This window comes from Eleginops maclovinus, chromosome 11, assembly GCF_036324505.1.
Source record: "Eleginops maclovinus isolate JMC-PN-2008 ecotype Puerto Natales chromosome 11, JC_Emac_rtc_rv5, whole genome shotgun sequence".
Taxonomy (NCBI): Eukaryota; Metazoa; Chordata; class Actinopteri; order Perciformes; family Eleginopidae; genus Eleginops; species Eleginops maclovinus.
Window position 1 is genome coordinate 25,296,058 of NC_086359.1, and position 25,997 is coordinate 25,322,054.

The 25,997-nt window shown below is 41.9% G+C and overlaps 1 protein-coding gene across 21 annotated transcripts in view; it reads right to left on the reverse strand.

The window, feature by feature from the left end:
- Positions 1-15,723, reverse strand: part of LOC134871870 (phosphatidylinositol-binding clathrin assembly protein-like) — a 41,332-nt gene extending 25,609 nt beyond the window's left edge. For 8 of the 21 annotated variants that reach the window (XM_063894864.1, XM_063894863.1, XM_063894862.1 and 5 more), the window contains exons 1-12: positions 15,231-15,682; positions 5,942-6,084; positions 5,685-5,760; positions 5,483-5,585; positions 4,905-4,998; positions 4,688-4,799; positions 3,877-3,983; positions 3,745-3,786; positions 1,805-1,890; positions 1,482-1,605; positions 1,020-1,153; positions 448-533 (exon numbers count right to left, since the gene is read on the reverse strand). In XM_063894864.1, the coding sequence (XP_063750934.1) occupies positions 448-533; positions 1,020-1,153; positions 1,482-1,605; positions 1,805-1,890; positions 3,745-3,786; positions 3,877-3,983; positions 4,688-4,799; positions 4,905-4,998; positions 5,483-5,585; positions 5,685-5,760; positions 5,942-6,084; positions 15,231-15,360 (1,237 nt within the window). In that variant the 5' untranslated portion in view covers positions 15,361-15,682. Of the gene's footprint in view, positions 1-447; positions 534-1,019; positions 1,154-1,481; positions 1,606-1,804; positions 1,891-3,744; positions 3,787-3,876; positions 3,984-4,687; positions 4,800-4,904; positions 4,999-5,482; positions 5,586-5,684; positions 5,761-5,941; positions 6,085-15,230 lie in introns of all 21 variants that reach the window. The other 13 variants (XR_010166745.1, XR_010166746.1, XR_010166747.1 and 10 more) reach the window with 9 other exon arrangements.
- Between the last annotated feature and the right edge of the window lie 10,274 nt (positions 15,724-25,997).

Here is a 25,997-nt window from a genome sequence, read left to right on the forward strand (position 1 = left end):
ATGCTCTGTGCCTGATAGGGACAATGTAAAAGGGTTTGCAGGTGAGGTGTGTGCATGAGGAAGAGGACATTTGTTTACAGCGCTAAGAATAGATGTTTTACAGCAGAGGGAAAAACCCCAACTTAAGTAAAAAACAAAAAAAGCAGATTTCAACTAACCGTAATTAATCCTTATATTTAATATTCTATTTATTTTCCTCAATATTTATTCAGACAATATGCGTGGGGGTGTTTAATAGTCTTAAGATTGACAATGACATCAGCCCAGCCCCGTGAATAATAACCCTTTAAACCTTCATAATTCATTTTATAAAAAGGTAAATGCATTTTAAAGGAATTCTACCACTGAATGTGTGAACTGCACAAAAATGTCAGAGATGTGTGTGACTGCTACACAGACCCGTGCACAGTGTGTTGGCAGTGTGTTAGTGTGCACTGAAGGCCTCACCTCCCCAGGAGCTGGTGGTGGAGAGAGGCAGCGAGGGCTGGAACGCTGGCTGCAGGTCGAGCAGTTCAATAGCTGCCTTGGAGATGCTGGAAGAAACAAACAGGAAAACAAGGGCGGGGTTACAGTGGTCTCTTTTTTACAAAACATTAGGCCCATCAAAAGTCTGCTATTATAAGAAAGAACACGACTGAATGTGTTGCCCTGAGCGATGCCGGGTCACCCAACCACATTTTAGTTCTGTTAGTGGGTCATTTTGCCTCTATTTGCATACACACTTCCACTTTTCATTTCTTATGCTTCATCTAGTGTTAGTTCTGCTGCATCACCCCAGTTTCTATGAAGTTGGATCTAATCTTAGTGTGAAACCATTTTGAAACATAAGTCTTTTATTTAAATTGAAGTAATCCTAAATTCAATTAGTCAACATCAATCTACCAACATTTTAGCTGTAAACATTCAAATGTCCAAACCTCCACTCATGCTCCTAATAAACACATTCCAGCTTTCCAGCTCTAAAACATTTGCAGGAGAGTGTCTGGTCTACCATGAGATGAAGAAGTCCTGGGCCTTACCAGTTGGTGGAGCTGGGGGTGGAAAAGAGGTCGATGGTAGGGGCTGAGTTGATGGTCCCGCCCTCTGCAAAGACGGGGGAGGAGTCTGTGGTTGCTTCGGCAGGGTTTTTCTGAAGCTCCTTCAGACGCTGCTCCTAACATCAGGAGCACAGTCTGAGCGAGGCAGAGGCTAATCTGTATGCAACTACACCGTTCAAACCTTTCAAAGATTTCTCACCATTTTGCTTTGGACTAGTGTGTGGTTAGTCAGATGGGGAGCAATGGGGTTAATATACATCGCTGTCATATGGCCATGGGATCGCCCAACTGTTCCAAATCTATTAGATACGTTGTGGCTTTGCATTTGATATCATTACGAGAAGGGAGTCCTAAAGACATGAACTGCTCTCAACGTCAAGGTATATGCCTGCCGGCCTAAAGTGCACGGATCTGAAGACGAGCAGAGGAGTGAGGAGAGTTTACCTTGAGTGCTTGAAGGCGACTCTGCTCTTCATCCAGGGCGGCCTGCTTCTCCCTCTCGTCCGCTCTGCTGAAAGATATGCCGGTGTTGGCCAGGGAGGAGACGGCATTGGAGAGGGTGCTAGCCCTGAATTAAAGGACACGCACAACAACAAAAAAGTCACACCGAGTCCTTCACCGAACTCAAGTATCTCCAAGCCTTAATACCAGTGAGATTTGCACACATGTATTTTTAAAATCATACCTTTTCGTCATCTCAATCCAAAGTCAACATCTATCAAGCTGCTGAAGAGAGTCTGAGCTCTGACCCAGTGATGCACACCTACCTGCTGGCTGCTGTCGAGTCTTTCACTTTCTTTCCCTCTAGAGAGGCCAGGTGCTGCTCCAGAGCGTCGAGCAGGCTGCTGGGTGCCTGGTGTGAACGGGATTCAAACACAAGTATTAAAATCTAAGGAAAACCGAAAAAAATGTCCTTTAAAAAAGAAGCTCTAAGCATGCCAAGTTATTGCCACGAGTCCACAAACACAGATACTACCAAACACAGAGAGAAAAGGTTTGCATACTTACACAAACTGTAAACTGAAACCAGAGAGAGAAAGAAAGGGAAATACAGAAAATAAAGGTGGCAACAGTCAAGAGATTATTAAGAAAATGTTAAGATTGTGGCTTATCTGCTACAGCTACACAGTTCTACTGAATACATTACGAACAACCGAGCAGATCAGCAGGTGCCTGGAGTCTATGGGATGGCCTCATCATATCACACACTCTTCACTAACACCTTTATTTGCTGTACGACGTGCAAGGTCAGGAGACAGTGTGAGTTGGAAATTGTTGTCAGTGCGATACGGAGAACATGCAGGGATTGCCGAGCATGCACAGCTCCTGGTGTTAAAACATGGCAGGCCTGAAGTTGCTGGGGGGGGGGGGGGGGCAATCATAGCCACATCTTCAACGTTCATATTATGGAGGTCACTACAGCACCCATTGAAGGCCAAAACATGTTTTTGTTTACGCTGTCTCAATATAACACACAATCAAATACTGTATGACAGTAGAGTCTGCAAAGAACCACAGTTAACATCTAAATAGCTACTATTAGTTTGGACAATAATTCTGTAAGATCTCTACCTCTCCAAATCTCTTGCATACAGAGTTTGGGTGTTTTGCCAGTTAGGTTTATTTGTATTTTAGTAAACTGAAGCTTTAAAGCTCCCCTATTGTGCAAAATACACTTTTTGCTGTCTTTTATACATAAATATGTGTCCCCAGTGTGAAAAGAGACCGACAAAGTGTCAGAAACCACATCTCTAAAAACGGGGTTGCAAACGAGCTGATCCAGATTTTCTGCCGATATAATGTCATAGCAGAAATGTGGGCTGGCTTTACACTGAACTCCTGGCAACGTCCCGCCCACGTGACGCGTCTCAACCTATCGTCCGCAATATACAGTCGCTGAGCTGAATCCCCTCGAGCAGCTCTCTGTGTGTGTGTGTGTGTGTGTGTGTGTGTGTGTGTGTGTGTGTGTGTGTGTGTGTGTGTGTGTGTGTGTGTGTGTGTGTGTGTGTGTGTGTGTGTGTGTGTGTTCAGCAGGATGTCTGCAGGAGGGACTTAGAGTTACATATAATGTCTCTGTTCTAGTGGTAAACACTGAGAAGTGTTTCAGAAATAATGCTGGATGTGGTTTGGAACATAATATGATGTTTAATCACAGCAGCGTTTAGCTGAGTTTCTCCATTAGAAACTTCTCTCTTCACACAGAGAGCTGCGCTCCAAAGGGGCGTGGCCAGCTTCAGCTCATTTGCATGAAAGGGAAAGTCAAAGAATCAGCACTTTCCAAAATGAGGCTGAAAGAGGGATAGTGGACATTCTAAAATGCATGATCTGTTTGGTATTTTGAGAAAAACATGTCAGAGACATGTTTTTTTATATATTTGAGACCTATAAAATCTGCCATAAAAGAGCTAAATAGGACACCTTTAATACATCTCTCACTCAATGTGACTTTAAAAGCAGGTGCCACTGTACACAAGTCAGCCAACAATGATTTCCCACTGAAAAACCCATGTGTGCAGTTTCATGGCAAATACAGGCATGTCACATTCCATACACACAGCCTAAATGTATTATAAAATAATCTTCCAATCTGGCAATTCTCCACTTATTATCTCAGCAAAGCCAGTGAAAAAGAAGCGTTTTAAATTAAGACAAATTACTTAAAAGTGACATCACGGACACCAAAAACATGATTTGCATGTAGGCTTACCTGAGAGAGATCTGGGATGTCCCCTCGGTCAATCCCGACTTGCTGCAGGAAGAGAAAACAACATCAGACTTTGATGGAAAACCGGTAACTGCTGCCAGGCACGTGATTGGCTGATCTGCAGTCCTGACTTACCTCTGCTACTTTGAGGAACTCAGAGATTCTAGTCATTCGTGTGAGGAACTTTTTGTAGATGTCAAGTCCTTCTTTGCACTGGACTTTCTTCATGTCAAAGTATTTCTCTATTAACAAGATTGACAAAAAAGATTATGGGAAACAATATCATCAATTCTTTCATTTCTGGTTTGTCAGTTAATTAGAGGTATTTATATTTATTAAACACAATTTATCTTCTTACGGGTACAGTATCTTTTAAATATATACATCAAACAAACCCGTCTCAGCAGCACACAGATAAAAGATGCATATAGATTCTTTTGAATATTAAAGTTCCATCATATGTTCTTCACTCAAACTACATAGCAGTGAATTCTGTTTCTCGTTTTGCAGATCATGCCTACTGAATATTATTTTCTTCATAGAAGAAGTTGAAACAAGGTGCTGAGCCTTTGTAGGTGCTAACCCATTCTAAAACAGAAGAAAGGAAAGCCTTCTACATATTCATATTAGTATGAGTTTAGAATGATCAATGACGTCTGCCAGGAAAATAGCTTGCCACAGCCCTGATCTTTTTATGGAATAAGCTTTTTAAAAAAGGTGTGCTGTTCCAGGAACCATCAGTGGTTCAGTTTTTCCTTCAAATAAAACATTGGAGGACTGCTAATAAACTATCTCTAAGCACACCCTTGCATTGAGAGCTCCTCGCAAAATATGTAATACTGGCATCTGCAGTCACTCATCATTTGTAGAGACAACGTAATGCAGAATGTCAAAAAAATATTCCGAACATTGCATTTATTAAGCCAACTCTAAAGCGGGGTTTTACCCAGGAGGTTGATGATGCCCTCATTGTAGGCTGCGAACAGGCGGATGGCATCTTTGAACAGAAGCATGAAGGCTGCGTTGATCACACCGTTCGTCAGTTCGTTGGCGTTGACCTGTAAGAGAGGCGGCGGCGCTGAGACTACTTCACAATAATCACATTTCAAGTGTCAGCTAATCATTAAAGATACCCCCCACTGCAACAAATACTACACACTCACATTGAAATCGAGTAACACATCCATCTGGTTCTGGATGATTGGGACGGTCTTGAGGAGTTTCTCTGTGTTTATGGTTCTCATTACGCCGTCAGACCTGTGCCACCAAAACAAAGGGATGCTCACACGGATATCTGCGAGCATGTTATTACTGATGGAAACCGGATTTCTGCTCTAATCATTTAGTAATGGAGTATTTTGAACTGTAAGAGGACATGGCTGACCCCTGAACTCCAAGTCATAGAGCATTATGAGCAGTGTTAGCGGAGGGTCCTGTTTGATAGCGCATCAGACAGAGTGATAACTAAAGTAAAAAATACTAAATAACCAGTATTTTGGCTTTAACATAAACTAAAGGAAAGACAGGACCCCCCATCCACAATGGAGTTGTAAAAGATATCTGTTCATCTTCTGCAACTCTTGATAAAACTACTATACTGTATTTTAAAGGAACACAACCGCTGTAATGTAATCATTGTGTATCACTGAGCCCTGAGTTCCTGGAACATGATATCATGACGTTCTGTGGCTCAGGTGAAACATCACACACAGCCCAGACTGTCACAGGGAAAGCTTCTCACCCTCTTTTCACTTTAGTGAAGTCAAAAGCCACTTGTCTGTAGGACACAGCCTTCTCGTTCAGGTAGCGGCTGTACCTCCTGATGAACGTCGACATATCATATCCTGCATTAAATACAAAACCAGTGAGGGGTTATGATTAGTCACGACACGATCAATACATATTCACAAGCTTATTGTTGCAAAGTGTGTACAGTGCCTTACCTTGTAGGCCACTTTTGTCCAAAAAGTTGCTGAGGTTGAACAGTGTGTTCCTGGAAGCCAGATACTGTATAAATCTCTGCAAACAAACAGAATTAGGAACTCTGTATGTTATAGAACTGTTCTGCAATAAGAGTGTAACTCTTAACTTCAGCATGTAACATTACTGTGAGATGATATAAATCTCATACACTAAAAATAAAAATACTGTTTATTTCCATCTAATTCAGGGAAGGTGGAGAACAGCTGCAGGTGCTGACCTCATTGCCGTAGACCATCAGGTGGTGTGTGGCGGTGAGGGACTTGAACACAACAACCCAGCTGGTGTTGGCGGTCCTCTCGAACAGGGTGTCAGCCAGCTGAGGGATGTTCACATTCATCTCATTTGTGCACTGAATCAGATCTGAGGAGGTAGAAAGAAATGGAAGTTTGAAGTGGAGCATCCTTAGAATCAGAAGACCTTTATTAATCCCACAGCAGGGAAATGTACAGTGTTACAGCAAGAAGTAGCATAGCAGGTGAAAAAAAGGCATGCTTTAATAAAGAATATGCCAATTTATTAAATAAAGAGAAGAAAAGCACATATTAGTAATAATAGAACAAAAATAAAGACATATGTACACATCCATGGCTAAAAATGAAATAGCTAATATATAAGTTGTTGTGATATTTTTTTTAATAATGTGGGACATTTATTACAAAGTACGTTTTTCACATAAAAGGTGATTATTGCACAGGACTGAGAAAAGTGTCTATATTGCCAGATGTGTTGCACAAGATGCACAGTCTGTGACATTTCCTCATGTTCTTAATTTTTTCGTTTTCAGAACCACATGGTAACCACATCAATGAGTCCGAGGTCAGGTAAACAGAGACTCTCACGAAACGGAAAGGTACAGGAATATATTTCACACATCAGTTGCTTGTCACTTATAAAAACACCACACAAATCATAAATGATGTATAGGTTTATTACTACCTTAACCCAGAGGAGGGGATAAAGTGACTGCTTCCTTAAGCACCAGCATGTGAGGCTACAATGCCGTCGCAGAGAAAACTCTAGAGATGCACAAATGTCAAGTTCCTCAACGAAACAATTTGGTCGATTTTTTTGTTCCTTTTTTATGCAAGGAGAAGAAGTGTCTCATCTTTCAGCCCTTCATCACACTAACTCTGAATGAGCACACATTCCTAACGCTTCCTGAGCCAGCTGAACACATACATATGTATATATATTTCATTTAAAATGGTTCATATCGCCTTTCAATTCAAGAAGGCCTTTGGACCCCCTAAAGCACTTTCGGAGATCCAGGGGACTGGAACCCCAGGTTGATATGATCCAACTTTGATGGTGTTCAAAAAGGAAGTATTTATTTTTGCCCCCTTCTAGAAATTCACATGACAAACTATTTAGGATGAGCCAGTTATCAATATTCCTATGAATGTGAATGTTATATTTGAAGGCCTATATTTGATCCTCTCCAGGCCAACAGCCTTCAGAAAGGGAAAAGGACATTCAGAGCAAAGTGGCTTTACTATAGATTAAGATTATATTCAGTTTTGAATAGTCAAAGGAATGAATGCCACTCTGCACAGCGACAAACCATAGGAGTAACGTGGTTAGGTTAGTTGTCGAGCATGAGGCCGGCTATGAATCCTCCTCAGTATTTGCTGAAAGCCACACAAAAGGCTTTCTGCTTTTTACAGGCACAATAGGCCACACATGTGACAACAAAGGCCTTTTCAGATGCAACTGAAATGGCTGTGTGGAGTACAAAGTCAGTTCAAACTGTATCTGCTGGTGTCCTGAGGTCTGCTTTGTAAAATGCAAATCACAACAACCAGCAGCTGATCATCAGATAAACACGTTACAGAACATTAGAACATGCCCGCAAAAGTCACTGAACTCACAGACCTGCAGGTGGAAGTATTCTTATGACAGGGTCCAATGAAATTCCTCTGGTTTCTTATCCTATTCCTGTATGCACGTGACCTCCAGTTAGAAGAGCTGTGACTCGCACATGCTGATTCTCATTCTCTGTTGGTATATATCAGGACTTGTACAGCATGTCAGCATTCTAATGTTGGCATATAAAGCAACACACAGCTGGGACAGAGACCACAGCTTCACTGTCTAAAGCTGAGCCCAAACCAAGCCGGTGAAAACACAACCTGCTCTCTGCTGTCGTGTCGCCCTACAACAGGTACACTATACTGACACAAATTAGCACGGTCGCGGTGCAATTTTTAATTATTTGAATTAAAGTTAGAAAATAACTTTCATGCTAGTGAAGGTAGTCTAAAATCCTTTATGGTAAATCAGTTATGAGGTTAACGATCTACTTCAACAGATAGAGAGTACATCAGTTTACAGTATAGTATGCAAGGCTCGTATCAGTGCTCACGTATGTCTAAAAACACACAGAAATATGAACAGAGAGGGGAAGAAAGACACAAGGACAAAAAATAGCATCCAGCAGAGTGCACCATGGGTAGTTAAGCTTGTTTAGTGCTACAACTGAGAAGCAATAACTTGATTCCACCCATTTCTGTTGAGCACTGCTACTGTTTGAAACCAGGCAGCTGCCTATAGCTCCTGTTCATCATACATCTGATATTGGAATGTTGCCTGAATAAAATGAAGTTTAAAGAAATGAAGTTTCTCCTGAACAAGTTCACAAGAGTCTTGTTCCCAAAGGACCGGTGGTTAGAGAGCAGAGACTTGTTTATTCTCTCAAGTCTCCGTCTCCTTAATTGCCCCGGCTGACTGGGTTGAGTTCCAGTGTGGTATTTTGAGAATGTGTCAAAATAACTGTTTGTGAAATGGCAATTATTTGGAATTCACAAAGGAAATACAAGAACTTCCCTAAAAGTAGAACTGAAACAAAACTGAAAGTGCTAAAAGCCAAAGCAAACATCCTCTTAATGGGCAGCTTTTCTAAAACACTTTGTACTTGTGCAATTATTTCCAAAGACAAGTATTAGCACAGCTCTTGGCAAATACAACCTTAAAGTCTTCTGTCAGCAAAATGACAGACAGTTAAGACAAAGAGGACATTATTCCCAGTCCTCTTTCATATGTTGTGTAGCACACATGAAAAGGTCACCAAATGTTCTGTAACAGATACGTATAGAACCCACACAGGCTGTGGGCTGGAGGGGGCTGCATACATTTCATCTGCACAGCTTTTCATTATCATGTTTCATCGGGAACTAAAATGAGGAAAGCCCTCCCCACACTTGGTCCATGAAGAGACGGGGTGTGTGTCGTCGTTTTCACTGCTGCCACAAAAAATCTGGGTTAAGTAAAAAAATGAAATAATGATATGGCTGGGTATGTGTGGCATGTCCTGTGAAGCACTAGCAACAACACTCTGAACAATCAGGGTTCTCAGGTTGCCAGGGAAGGGGGATCCCATAGATCCGCATCTTGTACTAAAAAAACACAGATTTTAAATTAAACTTGAGGCGAGTCAGGAAAATAAATGATGATTACATTTGTTTGTACACCTTGCAGCAAGAAAGTATTTTCAGCTCAAATATCGCCCTAAATAATTTGCAACGTCAACATTAGAAAGGTCTAGAAAACAAGACTTACAACAGGAAGTCAATTTGAAACGAGGAAGCTCATAGAACGCAGACATGTGTTAATTAAGTAATCCACCTTATAAACAGGGCCAGGGATGGAACCAGCGACCTTCCTATTGAACACTATACCTCCTTAGCAACAGCCGCTAAGCAGGGAGATTAACAGCATATATAAAAATTATATTCTCTAACAGTTTCTTATAATGGATACTAAGAGCCAACAGGCTACTTATGGGTGTCATTTAATCTCTTGTGAACAAATAGAACTGAAAAATTAAATATATTTTTAACAGCTGCGTTTTTGAGTCTGGGGCAAGGTATGATGAAAAAAAGCCACAATAAACCATCACTGTAAATGTCCTTCTCTGTGTAGCCAAACTCACACGGTGAATGTTAACCTTTGTTTCTGTGCTATATGTTGCACCTGTCTTCTCACAAAGATTGGTCCAGGAAGGCAGGTACATATCTGCTGCAAAGCTTGTCATGTTCCAGTTTCTATATGCAAAATAAACTAACCAATAAAGAACACAGTGACTTTTATTAAGAGCGTTGTGGTACAATTGCCCCTTTGTGAGGCTTCAGTCAGCATTTGAATGTAAGCTACTCCTTTAACACATTGACACCTGTGTACTTCCTATCTGGAAAACGCCTCAGCAATTCCCATTAAGATGGAGCACAATTTGGAAATCCTGCAGATATTTAAGATAACTTGTTTATTATATGTCTGCATGATGACAAGTTTGCATGATAACAGTTGAGAGCATTCTAGAGTCCAAATATGGTTTCTGTTATCATGTAATCAGAAGTATAATTGCCAGGAAATGCATCAAAAGTACACCAAGCAATCTGGCACAACATCAGCTCTGGAAAGGGTTGGTTATGCAACGACTTCCTGTTGGCTTGCTTTAGAAGTGGGATGAGATACCTGCTTTTACTTGAGAGCTAGCAGGAGCTAGTGGAGAAATACTGTATAATATTAAGAAACTTGAAAGAATCACAAGGCAGACAGGTGTCACATGATGTCAAAGAAGACAACATGACTGGGCTTTGGGGGGGGCAGACCAGCTGGCAGGGGTCTTCACCAAGATCTTTAACCAGTCTCTCTCCCAGGCCGTCGTTCCATCCTGCCTGAAGACCTCCATAATCATCCCAGTGCCGAAAAACGACACCATCAGCTGCCTGAACGACTACCGACCAGTTGCACTCACATCCATCAACATGAAGTGCTTTGAGAAGCTGGTCCGGTCCCACATCACCTCAGCCCTCCCTCCCGGGTTTGAACCTCACCAGTTCGCCTACAGAGCTAAAAGATCCACAGAGGACGCCATCGCCACAGCTCTACACTCTACTCTGAGCCACTTGGAGCAGAGAGGGAGCTAGGCGCGGCTGCTCTTTGTGGACTACAGCTCCGCTTTCAACACCATTATCCCTGACAGGCTGGTGACCAAACTGCTTGAACTGGGATTTTCACTCTCCGTCTGCCTGTGGATTAAGGATTCCCTGTCAAACCGCCCCCAGAGGGTGAAGATAGGCCGCCACACCTCATCAAGCCTGAACCTCAGCACCGACTCTCCCCAGGGCTGAGTGCTCAGCCCCCTCCTCTACTCCCTCTACACTTACGACTATTTTTACTATTCTTGTTAACGCATTAGGGGATTGCTCCAATTTTGTTGTTCTGGAAACTTGTTTTTTTTAGTAGCAATGACAATAAAGATCACTCATGCATTCAAGACAGAGTCCTGAGAGCTCACAGGCCTTCGGAGTCACAGTGGGCTCCATTCAGCTCAGCTGGTCCACTGGGTGTCAGCACTCTCATCCGGGGGTGTCACTTGATGCCCTGAAATCAAATGCTTCTGTTGGAGTACTACATTCAGTGTGTGTGTGTGGGGGGGGGGGGCCATGTGGCAGGGCCTCTGGGGGGGGAGGGGGGGTACTCAGGTACAGAGGTATATTTGTGTGCCTGCTATATTACTCAAGTAAATTCTCAACGGGTAGACATGACTGAGGTTAAAGGAGTAAGAACTCTAGGAGAGTGAGCCCAAGATATTGTACGACTGGGGGGTGAAACATTTTGATTTCAAAGCACTGTTCTCAAATCTTGCTCTCTAATGATCCAGCGGATATTGTGATTCAACACATGCATTCTTCCACTAAGTTAATCATGCTGCACATGCAGGTGCAAATACAATTGCCAAAGCAATAACATCTCAAATAACATTAACATTTCCGACTCTGCACCAAACACTTTAGCAATAAGACACAACTCTGAGGGCGTTTAAATCCTCTGCTTGCACGTTGTAACAGTTCTTTAGCTGGCACTGCATGTATGCCCAGAACGTTTTTAGACTTCCAACATTTCTGTGAACTCAGATTCCTAAATAATTGTTGGCCCCACAGGTCATACAATTCCATTAGGCAAAGCAAACGTTGCCAACAGATAACCAGATGAAATTAGAGCCACAATCCAGCCATCAAAGTCAAAACCGGTGGGATATGACGTCATTCAAAGCACCACGGTTTCATTCCGTACAGCTTTGCATGTAGGCCAGGGTGTGGGAGAACAGAAGCTCCTCACTTACCCCAGACATTTGCTTCAACATTGCTTGCTTTCAGTAAAACATATTTCATAAAATATGTAGGCTACAGCCAGTCGATGCATAAACATGTTTTATACTCTGACTAGTTGAGGTTTTAAATAGAGCACACTGTTTGAGTAGTTCATAAAACTCTCTATTACAAAGGCTCTTTTAATATGACAATGGAAATAAACACATAGCAAGCGTGAAGATATCAGCAGAGCACAAACCCTCTGCACCTTGTAACAGGAAGTGGTGCACATGTCTTGTTGGAACTGAAGCCTGTTATAAAGCACCAATCATCAAGCCCTATCACACATGCAGCATTTTGACCACGTCATGGTCCCAATTCGTTTGGTGGGGACCTATTTTAATATTTAACATGCAGTGGTTACTCCACCTGTATTTCACATCCACCTTAAAACATAGTCGCAAGTATGCCTTCAGCCTTCCATTACTTTTCCATTTCAATAGCTACAAAATAACACACAATGGCCTTCTACTCTCGACGTCTTCCTTTGATGTATAATCGACTCACGCGGGGAGGAGAGGCGTAAGGGAGAGGAATTATAACTGATGTGAACAGAGCAGCCATGAAAAAAGCACCTCACCTGTCAAATTACAGAGTGTGTGCCATGAACACATTTGAGCCTGCAGCTTCTCAATAACTGAAACAACAGAACATCATACGGCCTTTCATATGTCTACAAACCTTATGGGAATTTCCACTTGAATCAGGATTGTTATGCCTGTACCAAAGGTCAACAGCCACTGCTGGCTTCATATATTCAATACCTCATGAAAGACCTTTGAGCCCTTAACAGCAGGGTGTAATGAACTTTACAAAACGGCAAATAACCTGGACACAAATTATCACTGCCATGCAACTACTCAACAGCAACACAGTGGAGGAGACACACACAGGGCAAACTGTGGAGCAACAAACTCCAGATGTCCAAAAGTATGTAGTTAGTGCTGGGGTATGAACTGCACAAAACCAAGTAGCAATAAGTTTGGTCCCATAAGTGATTTCACACTCACTTCAAACAAACACATAAGTCAATCAGCTGAAGCTGGCAGCAGAGAGTTGTTCATCCTCATCCATCCCCAAAGACTCTAAGTCATGTGACTCAGTTTCTATAGCATGGCGGTGTTAAAGAATGTGAAGAACAGGCCATATGTTAACTGAGAGAGAGACAAGAGGAACAAACATATCACAGCTGGACACATCAGGGCTGTTAATGGGGGGTACAAGTGCACCCTTCAGCCTCTTTAAATACCTCAAACCTAAGATAGATCCTTTATCCTCAGTGGCTTATAGGCTGCCTCAGAGAGAGGCTTCAGTTCAGCAGCTCCACATATCACCTGGAGGTTTCCAATCAGTAGGTCACTGATACTCCATCAGCTGTTAGTGGAGTTTTACAAAAACCTACATCTTCCAAGAACAAACAGGGCACTTTACGGCCTTAAAAGGTCATTGGAAGTGAATCCACATGGAAACAAGGGGGTGCCTGTGATATACAATAAACTGTTGATCGTGATTTCTTTGCAAGTAGAAGTGTTTTTTTAATCAGATGACTGATTTCCTGATGGTTTCAACGAAATGTAAAACTTGAAATTGAAATTAAACAACATAGAAAAATGTTAGCATAACAGAAGAGAGCACTGTGATGAAACATACATCACAAAAGATTGCATATGCATCACAATGATCTATGAATTATAACATTGTTTTGTTGTCACTTAGTTTGAATAGATGAATTATCTATTTTAAATATATTTCTGTGAAATACAGGCATAATGTTGAGAATATTACGGTATATACCATGTGTTCAACAGGTTGGCTTACTGTATTCAAATTAAACCGTGATGCCAAAGGCTCAGAAAGGGCAAAGGCTCTGTGAACAATTCAAAAGTCTCCAAATGCACAGAGCTGGCTGAATGCCTTCTCAAGATCAGCTCAAAACATGAATAACCTTCTGGATAATATTGTTGTGGTGGTTGTTGTGACCCTGATGATTTTTTATTCATTAAGCTGTACAAGTTCACAACCCCATAGTCATTAGTGAAATGAGTACAAACTCATAATAAGATATATCACTTATAATATAATACTGAGCTTTAAGTGCCTATATAAAATATAATGCCTCTTATAATGTAAGGTATGGTTAGGAGTCAAACCACCTAAGCCAAAGTGACTGTGTGTGTGTGTGTGTGTGTGTGTGTGTGTGTGTGTGTGTGTGTGTGTGTGTGTGTGTGTGTGTGTGTGTGTGTGTGTCTTAAATCTACTTCATGCTTGGCATGTGTGTTGCTGAGGAGCCAAAGGAGTGCAGTGCTGTGTGTAAATGTATTTGGATCAGCGGTTCTGGGGAAAACTGTGAAAACCCGGTCCACCCAGCTAGACTTTGGTTAGTGCAAAGCTGTAAACATTCAAATAGAATCACATTACAATCAACACAAGAGTGCAACCACATCTCAGCCACTGCAGGACCACTGTATGTACTTGTGCTTTTTTTAAATTTATATTTTGATCAAAATGAAGACGATTGTTTTTAACATGGTACATGTTCATCTGTACCGGTACATTGCCTGAAAAGGCAAGGAAACTTCTCTATGCCAGTCTAAACCCGTTTTTTCAAAAGCCTTCAATATACTTGGGGGAAACATTTAATGGGGCTTTATCCTTGACTTCATTGAGGCCCGCACGTTTTAATGAGAGAATTTGCAATGATACTAAATCAACAGCTGGTTGGGGCTAGTGGTCGTCCACCACAGGAAGGTTGGTGGTTTAATCCCCTGCTTCTGCAGTCAACATGTTGAAGTGTCCTTGGGTGAGATACTGAACCCTAAATATCTCCCAATGGAGCCAATGCCTGTGAGTGTGAGCGTCTCCTGAGCAGGTGCACCGTGTACGGCAGCCTCTGCCTCTGTGTGAAAAGTGCTTTATAAATGCAGTCCATTTAACATTATGTGTAGTATGTAGTGATGTCACTGTAAATATGTGTAATAGTATTAAATGTGAGCATTTCTGTGGAATCTAAATAGCAAATTGAAGTATTTTATTAAACTTGGGTATGGACAATGCCCAGCATAATAATGTGTCTATCATGAGATAGTGGTGTATATCTCTGTCTATATATATAGAGCCTTGCTGTTAATAACCATGCAACTGAACATGTCTATGCGTCGGATGTTGAAACGAATCAGCTGGTTGGTCACGTTAGACTCAGTGGAATGGTAAGGTTAGCGTCAGGTTACATGTATGAGCAGGCCTCACTGCCAACACACACCATAAAGGTTCCAACGTTCAGTTCAAATAAATTCTCATAGCAATTGCAATACAAAAGTAAAAGCTCTACTAATAAACAATAAACGGCATACTTACAATCCAAATGTTTCTTCTTCGGCCCCATGACTTCATGTGTGGTCGCCTTGCAAACAGTCTTGGATATGGCGGAGCCGGTGACACTGTGCTGAGCGGCGGTGATCCGGTCTGTGATGCTCTGTCCAGACATCCTACAGCAGATAAACCGGCACCGGTAGACAAAACGGTTCCAAGTCCAGTGGGACAAGGTGGCTTTGTTACGGTGTGGGTATCCAAAGGCTCTGAGCCACCTGACAACACTGAGACTGAGACAGAGACAGACAGAGAGCAGAGAATGAGACGACGGCAGGGCTACATGTCGATGGTAGGCTAGCTGGTAAGCTAACTAACGGGAGACGGACTCCCACAGGACTTCAGTTACAGACCGACTAGACCTGCAGAACCCCTCCACACTCTGAGATACCAACCCAGTCTTAGATTCGGTCCCTCGCGTCTGTGGGCTCCTCTTCCCGTACAAGTCTTTATCACATACTGTAACGTTAGATAGACAAAATAAAAATAGATGTTACTTCCGGACGTAGATTTCCACAATAAAAGCTCCATTGTGAAAAATGTACGAATATGACAATTACTTTAAAATATTTAAAATAAGTATTATTCTTTGTGTCTTATATCTTAATAAAATCAAAAATCATTGTTATTCATAAAATAGTATGTTTATTTGTGTGTCATTCCAGAATTGGAGGACATTTTGACATCAAAACTTTTAAAAAACTAATCCTTTATTTTTCAGGCATCAATGGTACATTTTTTATTATATATTTTATTTGTTGCTTTTCAACAGCGCTTAATGGCGGCTGGAACTTAAAAATCAATAGACTTTAACTTTGAATAAACAAAATAAGGAATTCATAGTCTGGAAAATGTTTAAAACATGTAAATTATGCTGAAATATATAGAGAACTTACATATATATATTTTTTAATAATACATTTTACTACCGGAAATGAAACTCTGTTATTGTAATTAACTATTGATTGATTTAATTATAGTAACAGGGTTGCAAATCAATGCTTATGTTAGCTTTTACATTAGGAATTCATGCTAGCTGCAGAATGTAATGCTACTTTCAAGGCAAGGACAAACTTAGTTATTTGACTTAAGAAAGACAACTTTGAATTTAATTTGTCTTATTGTGATAATATGAGTAACAGGGTTGAGTAGGTAAGAGTGCCATGCTTGTTCTAGACAGAAAGAACAAGATGCATATGAAAAATAAAAGAGAGGACTGAGCTTTGGTCTACCCATGGCCGTAGCACATGCTTGATGATGTTATTTCCTCTGTGTCATGAAACTGCAGTGTTTTTAACTTCCTGGGGTTAACAGGGTTGCGCGCATGTTAGGGACACACCTTCAGTTTAAAATTACTGTTATTTAAAATAGGTTTATGATTCAACAAACTGCTATGGCAATTATAAAAGACATGTATAAACACAAAAATAGTATAAAAGTAAGTAAAAATCCTAATTTTAATGTTGTATTAGACATGCAAGTTGGTCACCAAGAAGTAGGGACAAGGGGAAAATGCCATTTTAGAGGGGTTTTAGAGCTATTTGATATTTTTAATAATATTTTAAACCACTTTTTCTACAACTGAATTTACATTTTATCTAAGGACAAGTATATTTAACACAAGTGCATGTTTTAGCATTTTGGGCATGGATTATTTATAATTGTACAGGTGGGACAGAAAATGTCCTCCAATTCTGGAATGACCCTTTTAATATTTTCACAAGTACACACTGTGTGATTGTGGTGGTCTGCTATAAATTCAGTTTCCAACAATACCGTACAAATAAGGCTCCGTACCAGGGCAAGGCCTAAATCAAACAGACCGTGTAAATGGGTCATTATGTTATACAAAACTTCGTGATTACGGTTAGTTGGAGACCTTATTTTGGTGTCTACTTGTATAACTTCCTGTCATGTCATCATGCACTGTGTCCAGCTTGAAAATCGCTGACTTTGGTTCCCACGCTGAACTCGGGCCAGTTACAGCGCCCCCTGCTGGGGTGTAAATTGTCGTTTAAATGGACTAGGGGTTTTAAAGGAAATGTTCATTCGTAACCTCTCATTACGTTTAAACAAAATGCTACAAGTGCTTCTAAAGACAGGCTCCTGCGCCAAGTAGAGATTCATATCTCCAGTGTCTGATGTGTAGTGGTTGTTGCAGTGGTGGCTGGCCAATAGAGGGCGCTAGGGCGCCGCCCCACCACTCACCTCTCACCACATTTCCTTGAATAAGACATAAAAAAATTAAATAAAAATGAAATAATAAAATAAAAATATTTCGAAATATATGCATATATTTTTTTAGATGTGCAAGATAAATATTTCATAGTTAATGATGAGTAAAGTTGTTTTGTTCGTTGACATTGTGTGATTGGTGATGTATTTCCGCCCTGGGGCGCAGGAATCTTTGCCCATAGACTCTCGTTAAAAGTTGTACATGCGCAGTAGCTCCTCTTCAATACAAGAGATAGGACGATGTTGGGGCGCACCTCTCCTGCGCCCCGAGCTGAATGCAGCTGGATTTGGCGGCGGGGCTGACGTCACAGCCTTCTGTCATAAAGTATGTGTATTGTCCATGTTATATATGATATATTATTTAAATATATAGATACAGAGATAGATATAGAGATAGATAGAGATAGATAGATAGATAGATAGATAGATAGATAGATAGATAGATAGATAGATAGATAGATAGATAGATAGATAGATAGATAGATAGATAGATAGATATTTATTAAATATGTATATTGGCCATCTGTATAGTAATATAGCACATCTGTATATTTGTTCATACTACATCTGTTTATACTATGCCAATTATTCCCACCTCTTTATACTGCCCTTATCTTTACATAATCACTCTGAACTGCATATACTGTACATACTCTATATATCGCACTTGTTTCTCTTTGCACTTCTATCTATCTATAATGTTGTTTTTGTTGTTTTCATTTATGTAAATACACTCGTTTGATACCTTAGTACATGTATGCATGCTTTTTTATTTTTATTTATACATTTTGGAGTTATAGCCCCCCCTGGAGAAAACTCCACCAGCCGCCACTGGGTTGTTGTGATCTGGTGGTCAGGATACGGCATTCTGTGGTCAGGGTAGGACTCTTGGTGTTTGTTTGGTGGACTTCTGATTTAAACGAAACCTAAGTAGAGTCAGTAATTTCCTCCAACACTTATGTGGATGGCTTCCATACATTTACTGTGTGAGGCAGTTCTGTCGGCAGAGCAGGCGAACTAATAATGCCTTGCACAGACTACACGACTTTCAAAGTCGTACGATCGCTTGCCAGTTCACACTACACAACTCGCTCGGGAGTCTTGAAGTGTTTGTGGTGTGCACACTACGCAATTGAACGGCAACAGGGGGTCACACACTACACGATATGTCACCAGGAGAAATCCCCGAGGAGTCTGTTTGGTCTGGAATACACGCGAGAAGTGACACGGGAAATGACGCGGATTTCGAACGTTATTATGTTTTACCTAGAAACTGTCAATAAGTTACTTAGCTTAAGCTTGTTAGCACATCAGCAAATGTTAACTTCAGTGAATTGTGTAGCCTAGCTACAACTTTACAGTTCAAAATCAGGTTTCAAACTGCTGTGTCGACTTGTTGTGTTGGACAACGCTTCTTCTTCTTTTGTGAAAGTTGTGCAGCTCCTCCCCGGGGGTTCTCCTCACCCCTTGACTTGCGCTCTCATTGGCTGTAGCTCGTCGGCGCACCCATTACCAGGCACAACCCTTTTCACACTACAGGATTTGGACTCGCCTCCGGCGTCGGGAGGTGTCGGGGAGTCTCTCACCTTGCTCTTGAGCAGTTCACACATAACGACCAAACGCCGACTGCCGAGCGCCGATTTGGCGCCGATTCGTCCCCGAACTCCAAAATCCGTCTGGGAGCGGCCGATTTGGCTAAAAATCGTGTAGTGTGAACTTGGCATGCGTCCTGTGTCCTGTTTCATATAGTGGTAAAGAGCTATTTTAATCTAATGGAAAATATAGTGTAGTAGCCTACATGTTCACTTACAAAACCTGTGGTTAAAAAACATCACAAATTGTGAAATAAGAGAAAAAATCAAATGGCATACTTCCCATTTCTAGGCAGCCATTTCAAACACACAAGTCTACTATAGGCCAACACTCCGGATCCATGTAGATGGTGTAGTAGACTACAGAAATATTCATGAATTAATTGAATACATTTTAGCTTTGATTTTGCCTCTGTGCCCTTTCCCAATAAGGACCTCCTGCTAATATGGATAATAAATAAATCATCGGCAACTGCATGCTTGTAGAGATGTACTCATGGTTTATCTGACAGCAACGTGCCCTCCTTCCCACAGGTCACAATACTTGTAGAACTCTGAGGACATCTTGTGGTCAACCCTTGTAATTATGGCCCTGCTTGTTCAGGATAGAGATCTTCTCCAGTGTTGAGAGATGCTTTGGTCATTGCACATTTCAGAAATACTTACATTTCCTGATCCTAGTTGACTTAATTAAATAATGTGATCAAACAAGTGTTGATTGTTTAACACATCCACATTAGAATACTCTGTTGCACATAGAGATTAAGCGTAACTTAATGCACTTTGTGATACATTTTTCATTTTCCACCATAATAACCACTTTCTCTCTTTCTATGTCAGTGTTTCAAGGTTTCAAGGCTTTATTGGTCATATGCACAGCATATACAACGTATATGTTGGCAATGAAAATCTTATGTCGCGTGCTCCTCCAACAACTCAACTTACATGGTGCAAATAAGATAAATAAAATAGTGCAAAAAGAGAGAAGAATATTTACAATAACAACAATAAAGATTTGAGGATGTGAAATATATACATATGTGGAATACATTGAAAGTATTTAAACACTTTACACTGTTGAATGAGGAGGTATGAGCAGATGCATATATTACGTATAACAGATGTGTATGGCAGATATGTATAATATATAGATATGTGTACTATAAACAGATATGTATGGCAGATGTGTATAATATATATATATATATGTGTGTACTATAAACAGATGTGAGTAGACATTCACACAGCTCAGGAGTTCAGCAGTCTTATAGCCTGTGGTATAAAACTGTCTCTGAGTCTGGTAGTCTTGGTCCGGATGCTGCGGTACCGTCTGCCAGACGGCAGCAGACAGAACAGATTGTTGCTGGGGTGATTGGGGTCCTTTAATATCCTACCGGCCTTCTTCCTACACCGCTGGGTGTAGAGGTCCTCCATGAATGGCAGCTCCGTCCTGGTGATGTGCTGAGCAGTTTTCACCACCCTCTGTAGAGTCTTACGGTTGAGGGCGGTGCAACTGCCATACCAGGCGGTGATGCAGCCAGTCAGGATACTCTCGATGGTGCACCTGTAGAAGTTGCAGAGTATCCTGGAGTCCATGTTGAACTTCCGCAGCCTGCGGAGGAAGAAGAGCCGCTGTCGAGCCGTCTTGGATATGACCCTGGTGTGATGTGTCTATGTCAGGTCCTCACTGATGTTTACCCCGAGGAACCTGAAGCTGCTGACTCTCTCCACAGGAGTCCCGTCGATGGTGATGGGTGTGTGTGCCTCTCTCTGCCTCTTCCTGTAGTCCACAATCAGCTCCTTTGTTTTGCTGACGTTGAGATGGAGGTTGTTGTCCTGGCACCAAGATGTCAGGGCTCTGACCTCCTCTCTGTACGCCGTCTCGTCGCCGTCTGTGATCAGGTCGATGACGGTCGTGTCGTCAGCAAACTTGATGATGGTGTTGGAGCTGTGTGTGGCCACGCAGTTGTGCGTGAACAGGGAGTAGAGGAGAGGGCTGAGCACACAACCCTGAGGGGCTCCGGTGTTGAGGGTCAAGGTGGAGGATGTGATGTTCCCCATCCGCACTGCCTGGGATCTGCCCGTTAGGAAGCTCATGATCCAGTCACAGAGGGCGCTGTTGAGCCCAAGGTCCCTGAGCTTAATGATGAGCTTGGAGGGTACAATGGTGTTGAATGCTGAACTGTAGTCAATGAACAGCATTCTCACATAAGTGTTCCTCTGGTCCAGGTGGGAGAGGGCAGTGTGGAGGGTGAGGGAGATGGCATCATCCGTGGACCTGTTTGCTCTGTAGGCAAACTGCAGGGGGTCCAGTGAGTCAGGGAGGGAGGAGGTGATAAAAGTTTTGACTAACCACTCAAAGCACTTCATGATGATGGAGGTGAGTGCAACTGGGCGGTAGTCATTGAGGCAGATGGGTTTTGTCTTTTTGGGGACAGGGACAATGATGGACTCTTTAAAACATGTGGGGACTACAGACTGGAGCAGTGACCTATTGAAAATGTCTGTGAACACATCTGCCAGCTGAACTGCACACACCTTGAGAGCACGGTCAGGGATGCCATCAGGTACAGGAGCCCTGTGTGCGTTGATCCTTTTCAGAGATCTACACACATCTGCACTGGTTAAAACCAGTGAGCAGGGATCCTGGGCCTTCTGACCCTCCACAGCCAGGGGCTTCTCAAAGCGTGCATAAAATGTGTTCAGTTCATCTGGGAGAGATGCAGACACTTCCTCAGCACCACTCGTTGTCCTTTTGTAGTGTGTTATTGTTTTTAGTCCAGACCACATATTTCTGGCGTTGGAGCCCTTGTAGTTCGACTCCACCTTGTCCCTGTATTGTCTTTTCGCACTGCTAATAGCTCTCCGAAGTGCATACCTGGAATTCCTGTACTCATCCAAATCACCGCCGCTGTGCGCGATGGCCCGTGCTTTAAGTTTAGCTCGGACCTCGCCGTTTATCCAGGGCTTCTCATTTGGGAATGTCCGTACAGTAATCCGCGGCACGACGTCATCGATGCATTTGCCGATGTAGCAAATGACCGCGTCAGTGTGTGTGTTTATGTCATCCTCCTCAAACACACACCACTCCGTGATGCCAAAGCAGTGGCGGAGAGCAGAGTCAGACTGCTCGGACCAACGCTGCACTGTCCTTGTCACAGGTCGGTCCCTCTTCAGTCTCTGCCGGTAAACGGGGAGCAGAAGAAGAGATATGTGGTCTGACTTGCCGAAGGGGGGGCGGGGGAGGGCTTTATATCCATGCCGGAAAGGAGTGTAAACATGGTCCAGTGTATTTCCACCGCGCGTGGGGCAGCTGACGTGCTGATAGTATTTCGGCAGGACTTTCTTCATGTTGGCTCTGTTAAAATCCCCGGCCACAATAAATGCGGCCTACATTACATGGAATGACTTTAAACAAGCACCTGGCAGGAACCATATTCATTTTTAAATGATTATATTTCTAGTATAATCAATGAGGTGTGTGTGTGTGTGTGTGTGTGTGTGTGTGTGTGTGTGTGTGTGTGTGTGTGTGTGTGTGTAAATTCTGTCTATTTATTTTCATTACACATTCTATAAATTAAGGATGATTGATTATTTTTTTAAAAGTAGATTTAATACATTCCATACTCATCATCAATGAAGCAGGGTTTTTTTTAACAGTAAAACAAAATTAATTAAAAAGCAATCAATTTCATATTGTCTATGTTACTGTATGCAGGTATAAGTTAAACATGAAAAGTAATGCCGTTTTTGTAATGGCACCATTAGAGCAGCTAGACCGTTGGTGTTTGTTAACCCACCCTTTAAAGTGTGCCCCTTCTCCCCCACTCATAGATGTTGACCGAGAAGAATACTTAAGAAATGTCACAGAGCGACAGTTCTAACAGTTTCCTCTCTCACACCCTGCAGCTCTTTATACATCCATGAGAGAAACGGAGATAATGTAACCTGGTCCCTAAGTTTTGCTGAAGTCCAGACCTTACCGGTGTCCATACATTGTTTCTGTCAGGGTGAGCGTAGCAGGTAGGACCCAAGTGCAGGACAGATACAGGTTTAAACCAAAAATACCTTTATTTCAAGGCAAACCAGATACATACAGACCAAACTCTCTCCCTTTAGAATGCATTCAACTTCAACAAGGATCTCACAACAACTGAAAAAATAACAGAACTTAAATACCAGCAAGAGTAATCACAAAGACAACACACAGATAGGGAGGGAGGAAAAACACAGGAGCACCAGATGAACACAATCAGGTAATCAAACATGAGGGAAACACGAAGACAGGAAGTAGAGGCAGACATAACTAGCGGGGTGCATTCAGAATAAAACGGGAAAACAAAGACAGATCTTTACAATACAAAATAAAACACAGACAGATTGTGACAGTTCTAGAATATAGCTGCATAATAAACCTCTAAGCTTAATTCATCATACATCTTCACCAAAATACATTTAATCTGGACATTAACAGTTTTCATTATCTGATACACAAGATGTGATTGTGGACTACAGGAAGAGGCAGAGAGACGCACACACACCCATCACCATCGACGGGACTCCTTTGGAGAGAGTCAGCAGCTTCAGATTCCTCGGGGTTAACATCAGTGAGGACCTGACATGGACACATCACACCAGGGTCATATCCAAGACAGCTCGACAGCGGCTCATCTTCCTCCGCAGGCTGCGGAAGTTCAACATGGACTCCAGGATACTCTGCAACTTCTACAGGTGCACCATCGAGAGTACCCTGACTGGCTGCATCACCGCCTGGTATGGCAGTTGCACCGCCCTCAACCATAAGACTCTACAGAGGGTGGTGAAAACTGCTCAGCACATCACCAGGACGGAGCTGCCATCCATGGAGGACCTCTACACCCAGCGGTGTAGGAAGAAGGCCGGTAGGATATTAAAGGACCCCCATCACCCCAGCAACAATCTGTTCTGTCTGCTGCCGTCTGGCAGACGGTACCGCAGCATCCGGACCAAGACCTCCAGACTCAGAGACAGTTTTATACCACAGGCTATAAGACTGCTGAACTCCTGAGCTCTGTGAATGTCTACTCACATCTGTTTATAGTACACATATCTATATATTATACATATCTGCCATACACATCTGTTATACGTAATATATGCATCCGTCTAAACCTCTTCAACAGTGTAAAGTATTTAAATTACTGTACAGTATATTTAAATAATCTCAATTCATTCTACATATGTATATATTTTACATCTTTACATCCTTAGTGTTGTTATTGTAAATATTCTTCTCTCTTTTTGCACTATTTTATTTATCTTATTTGCTCTATGTATGTTGAGTTGTTGGAGGAGCCTGGGATATAAGATTTTCATTGCCAACATATACGCTGTATCTGCTGTGCATATGACAAATAAAACCTTTTGAAATTTTGAACCTTTGATAATTAATTCAGTTGCACATCTTTTCAAAAAGATGATTTCAAAGTGCATGATACAGTATGGAAGAACACTTTGCACTGATAACTTCGTTTTTCTGACATTTTAACATTTAGCTATTTGGGCCACTTCATTTACCAGCTTGGTTCAGTGATAAGTTGAAATGCAAATTAATTTAAAATCAACAGCAATATTATATCTTAAAAGTAGCTTTTGACTGGGCTCCAAGTTTCACAGCTGATACACAAGTTGCGCTTTTCATATCGATTCATGTTATTTTTTTATTGAATGACCTCAAACTCAGTGACGTGCGGTGAGGGGAGGCAGGTGAGGCCGTGCCATCGAGTCATCATGAAAAGTAAAATGAAGAAATAAATTTAATGATCATATTTATCCAGTTGTTTGTATTATAAAGTTATTTTCCTTTTAATTTCACCATTTCATCAGTTCAAACACTGAGAACGGCTGCTCGGTGAGGCACCAACCTGCTGACATGCTATACAGTGAGACTGTAACTGCTGTCTGTATGTCGCTATTAAAATGTTCAAACACTCTGGCTATATTAACTAATTTCCATACTTTAGCTGGTGTATATAATATACAGTGTTTTTTGTCAACTGTATGTCTGTAACGTGTCTCTTGTGCTGAGCAAACCCGCTGCGAAGAGAGACTAGGTGAGGCACGCAGTTCTCCTGCCTCATGGCAGTGGGTGCTAGTGAGTCCAGTTCAAATCTGATTGTGATGACGTCAGTGCCTCACCAGCCATGAACTTCACCGCACGTCACTGCTCAAACTGTATGCCACCCGGTGAACTTAGTGCCCCTCAAAGTCTGAAGATCCAGAGCAGTTTCCCTCTTTGTCCACTTTGCCCAGTTTTCCCCATTTCTACTAAAGTTCCATGCTGGAATTGGTGTTTCTCAGGAGTTGGTTCAACTTGCAAACCTCCCAAAGGCCCCGACTAACAAAACATTGACCAAAAACTACATTTCCCACAATGCATGCCAATTATGTTACCCGCAAGTGACGGCGTCCCGCCACTAGACCGCAGTGTTTCCACGTCGATGCGATTTTCCCAACAAGTGGAATTGAGAAATACAAATAATGATCCCAAAATGTCCAGGAAGAGAAAAATTGATGCAGATGGAAGGGTGTTTCGAGAAAGATGGGAAGGCGAATACAAGTTTGTGCTTCAAGGAGAAAAACCGGTATGTCTTTTGTGTTATGAGGCGGTGGCGGTTGTCAAAGAGTACAATCTACGTCGACATTTTGAGACCAAACACGGAGCTAAGTATGCCAAAATTAGCCATCAAGAAAAACAACAAATTGCCCAAGAATTAAAAGGCAAACTGCGATCGCAGCAGAATGTGTTCGCGAAAGCCACAACCAAAAACAATGCGGCAGTGAAAGCTAGATTTGTTGTGGCTGAAGAAATCGCCCGCAAAAGTCTTTTTCAGAGGGAGCGTTTTTGAAGCAGTGCATGCTGAAGTAGGGTGACCAAACGTCCTCTTTT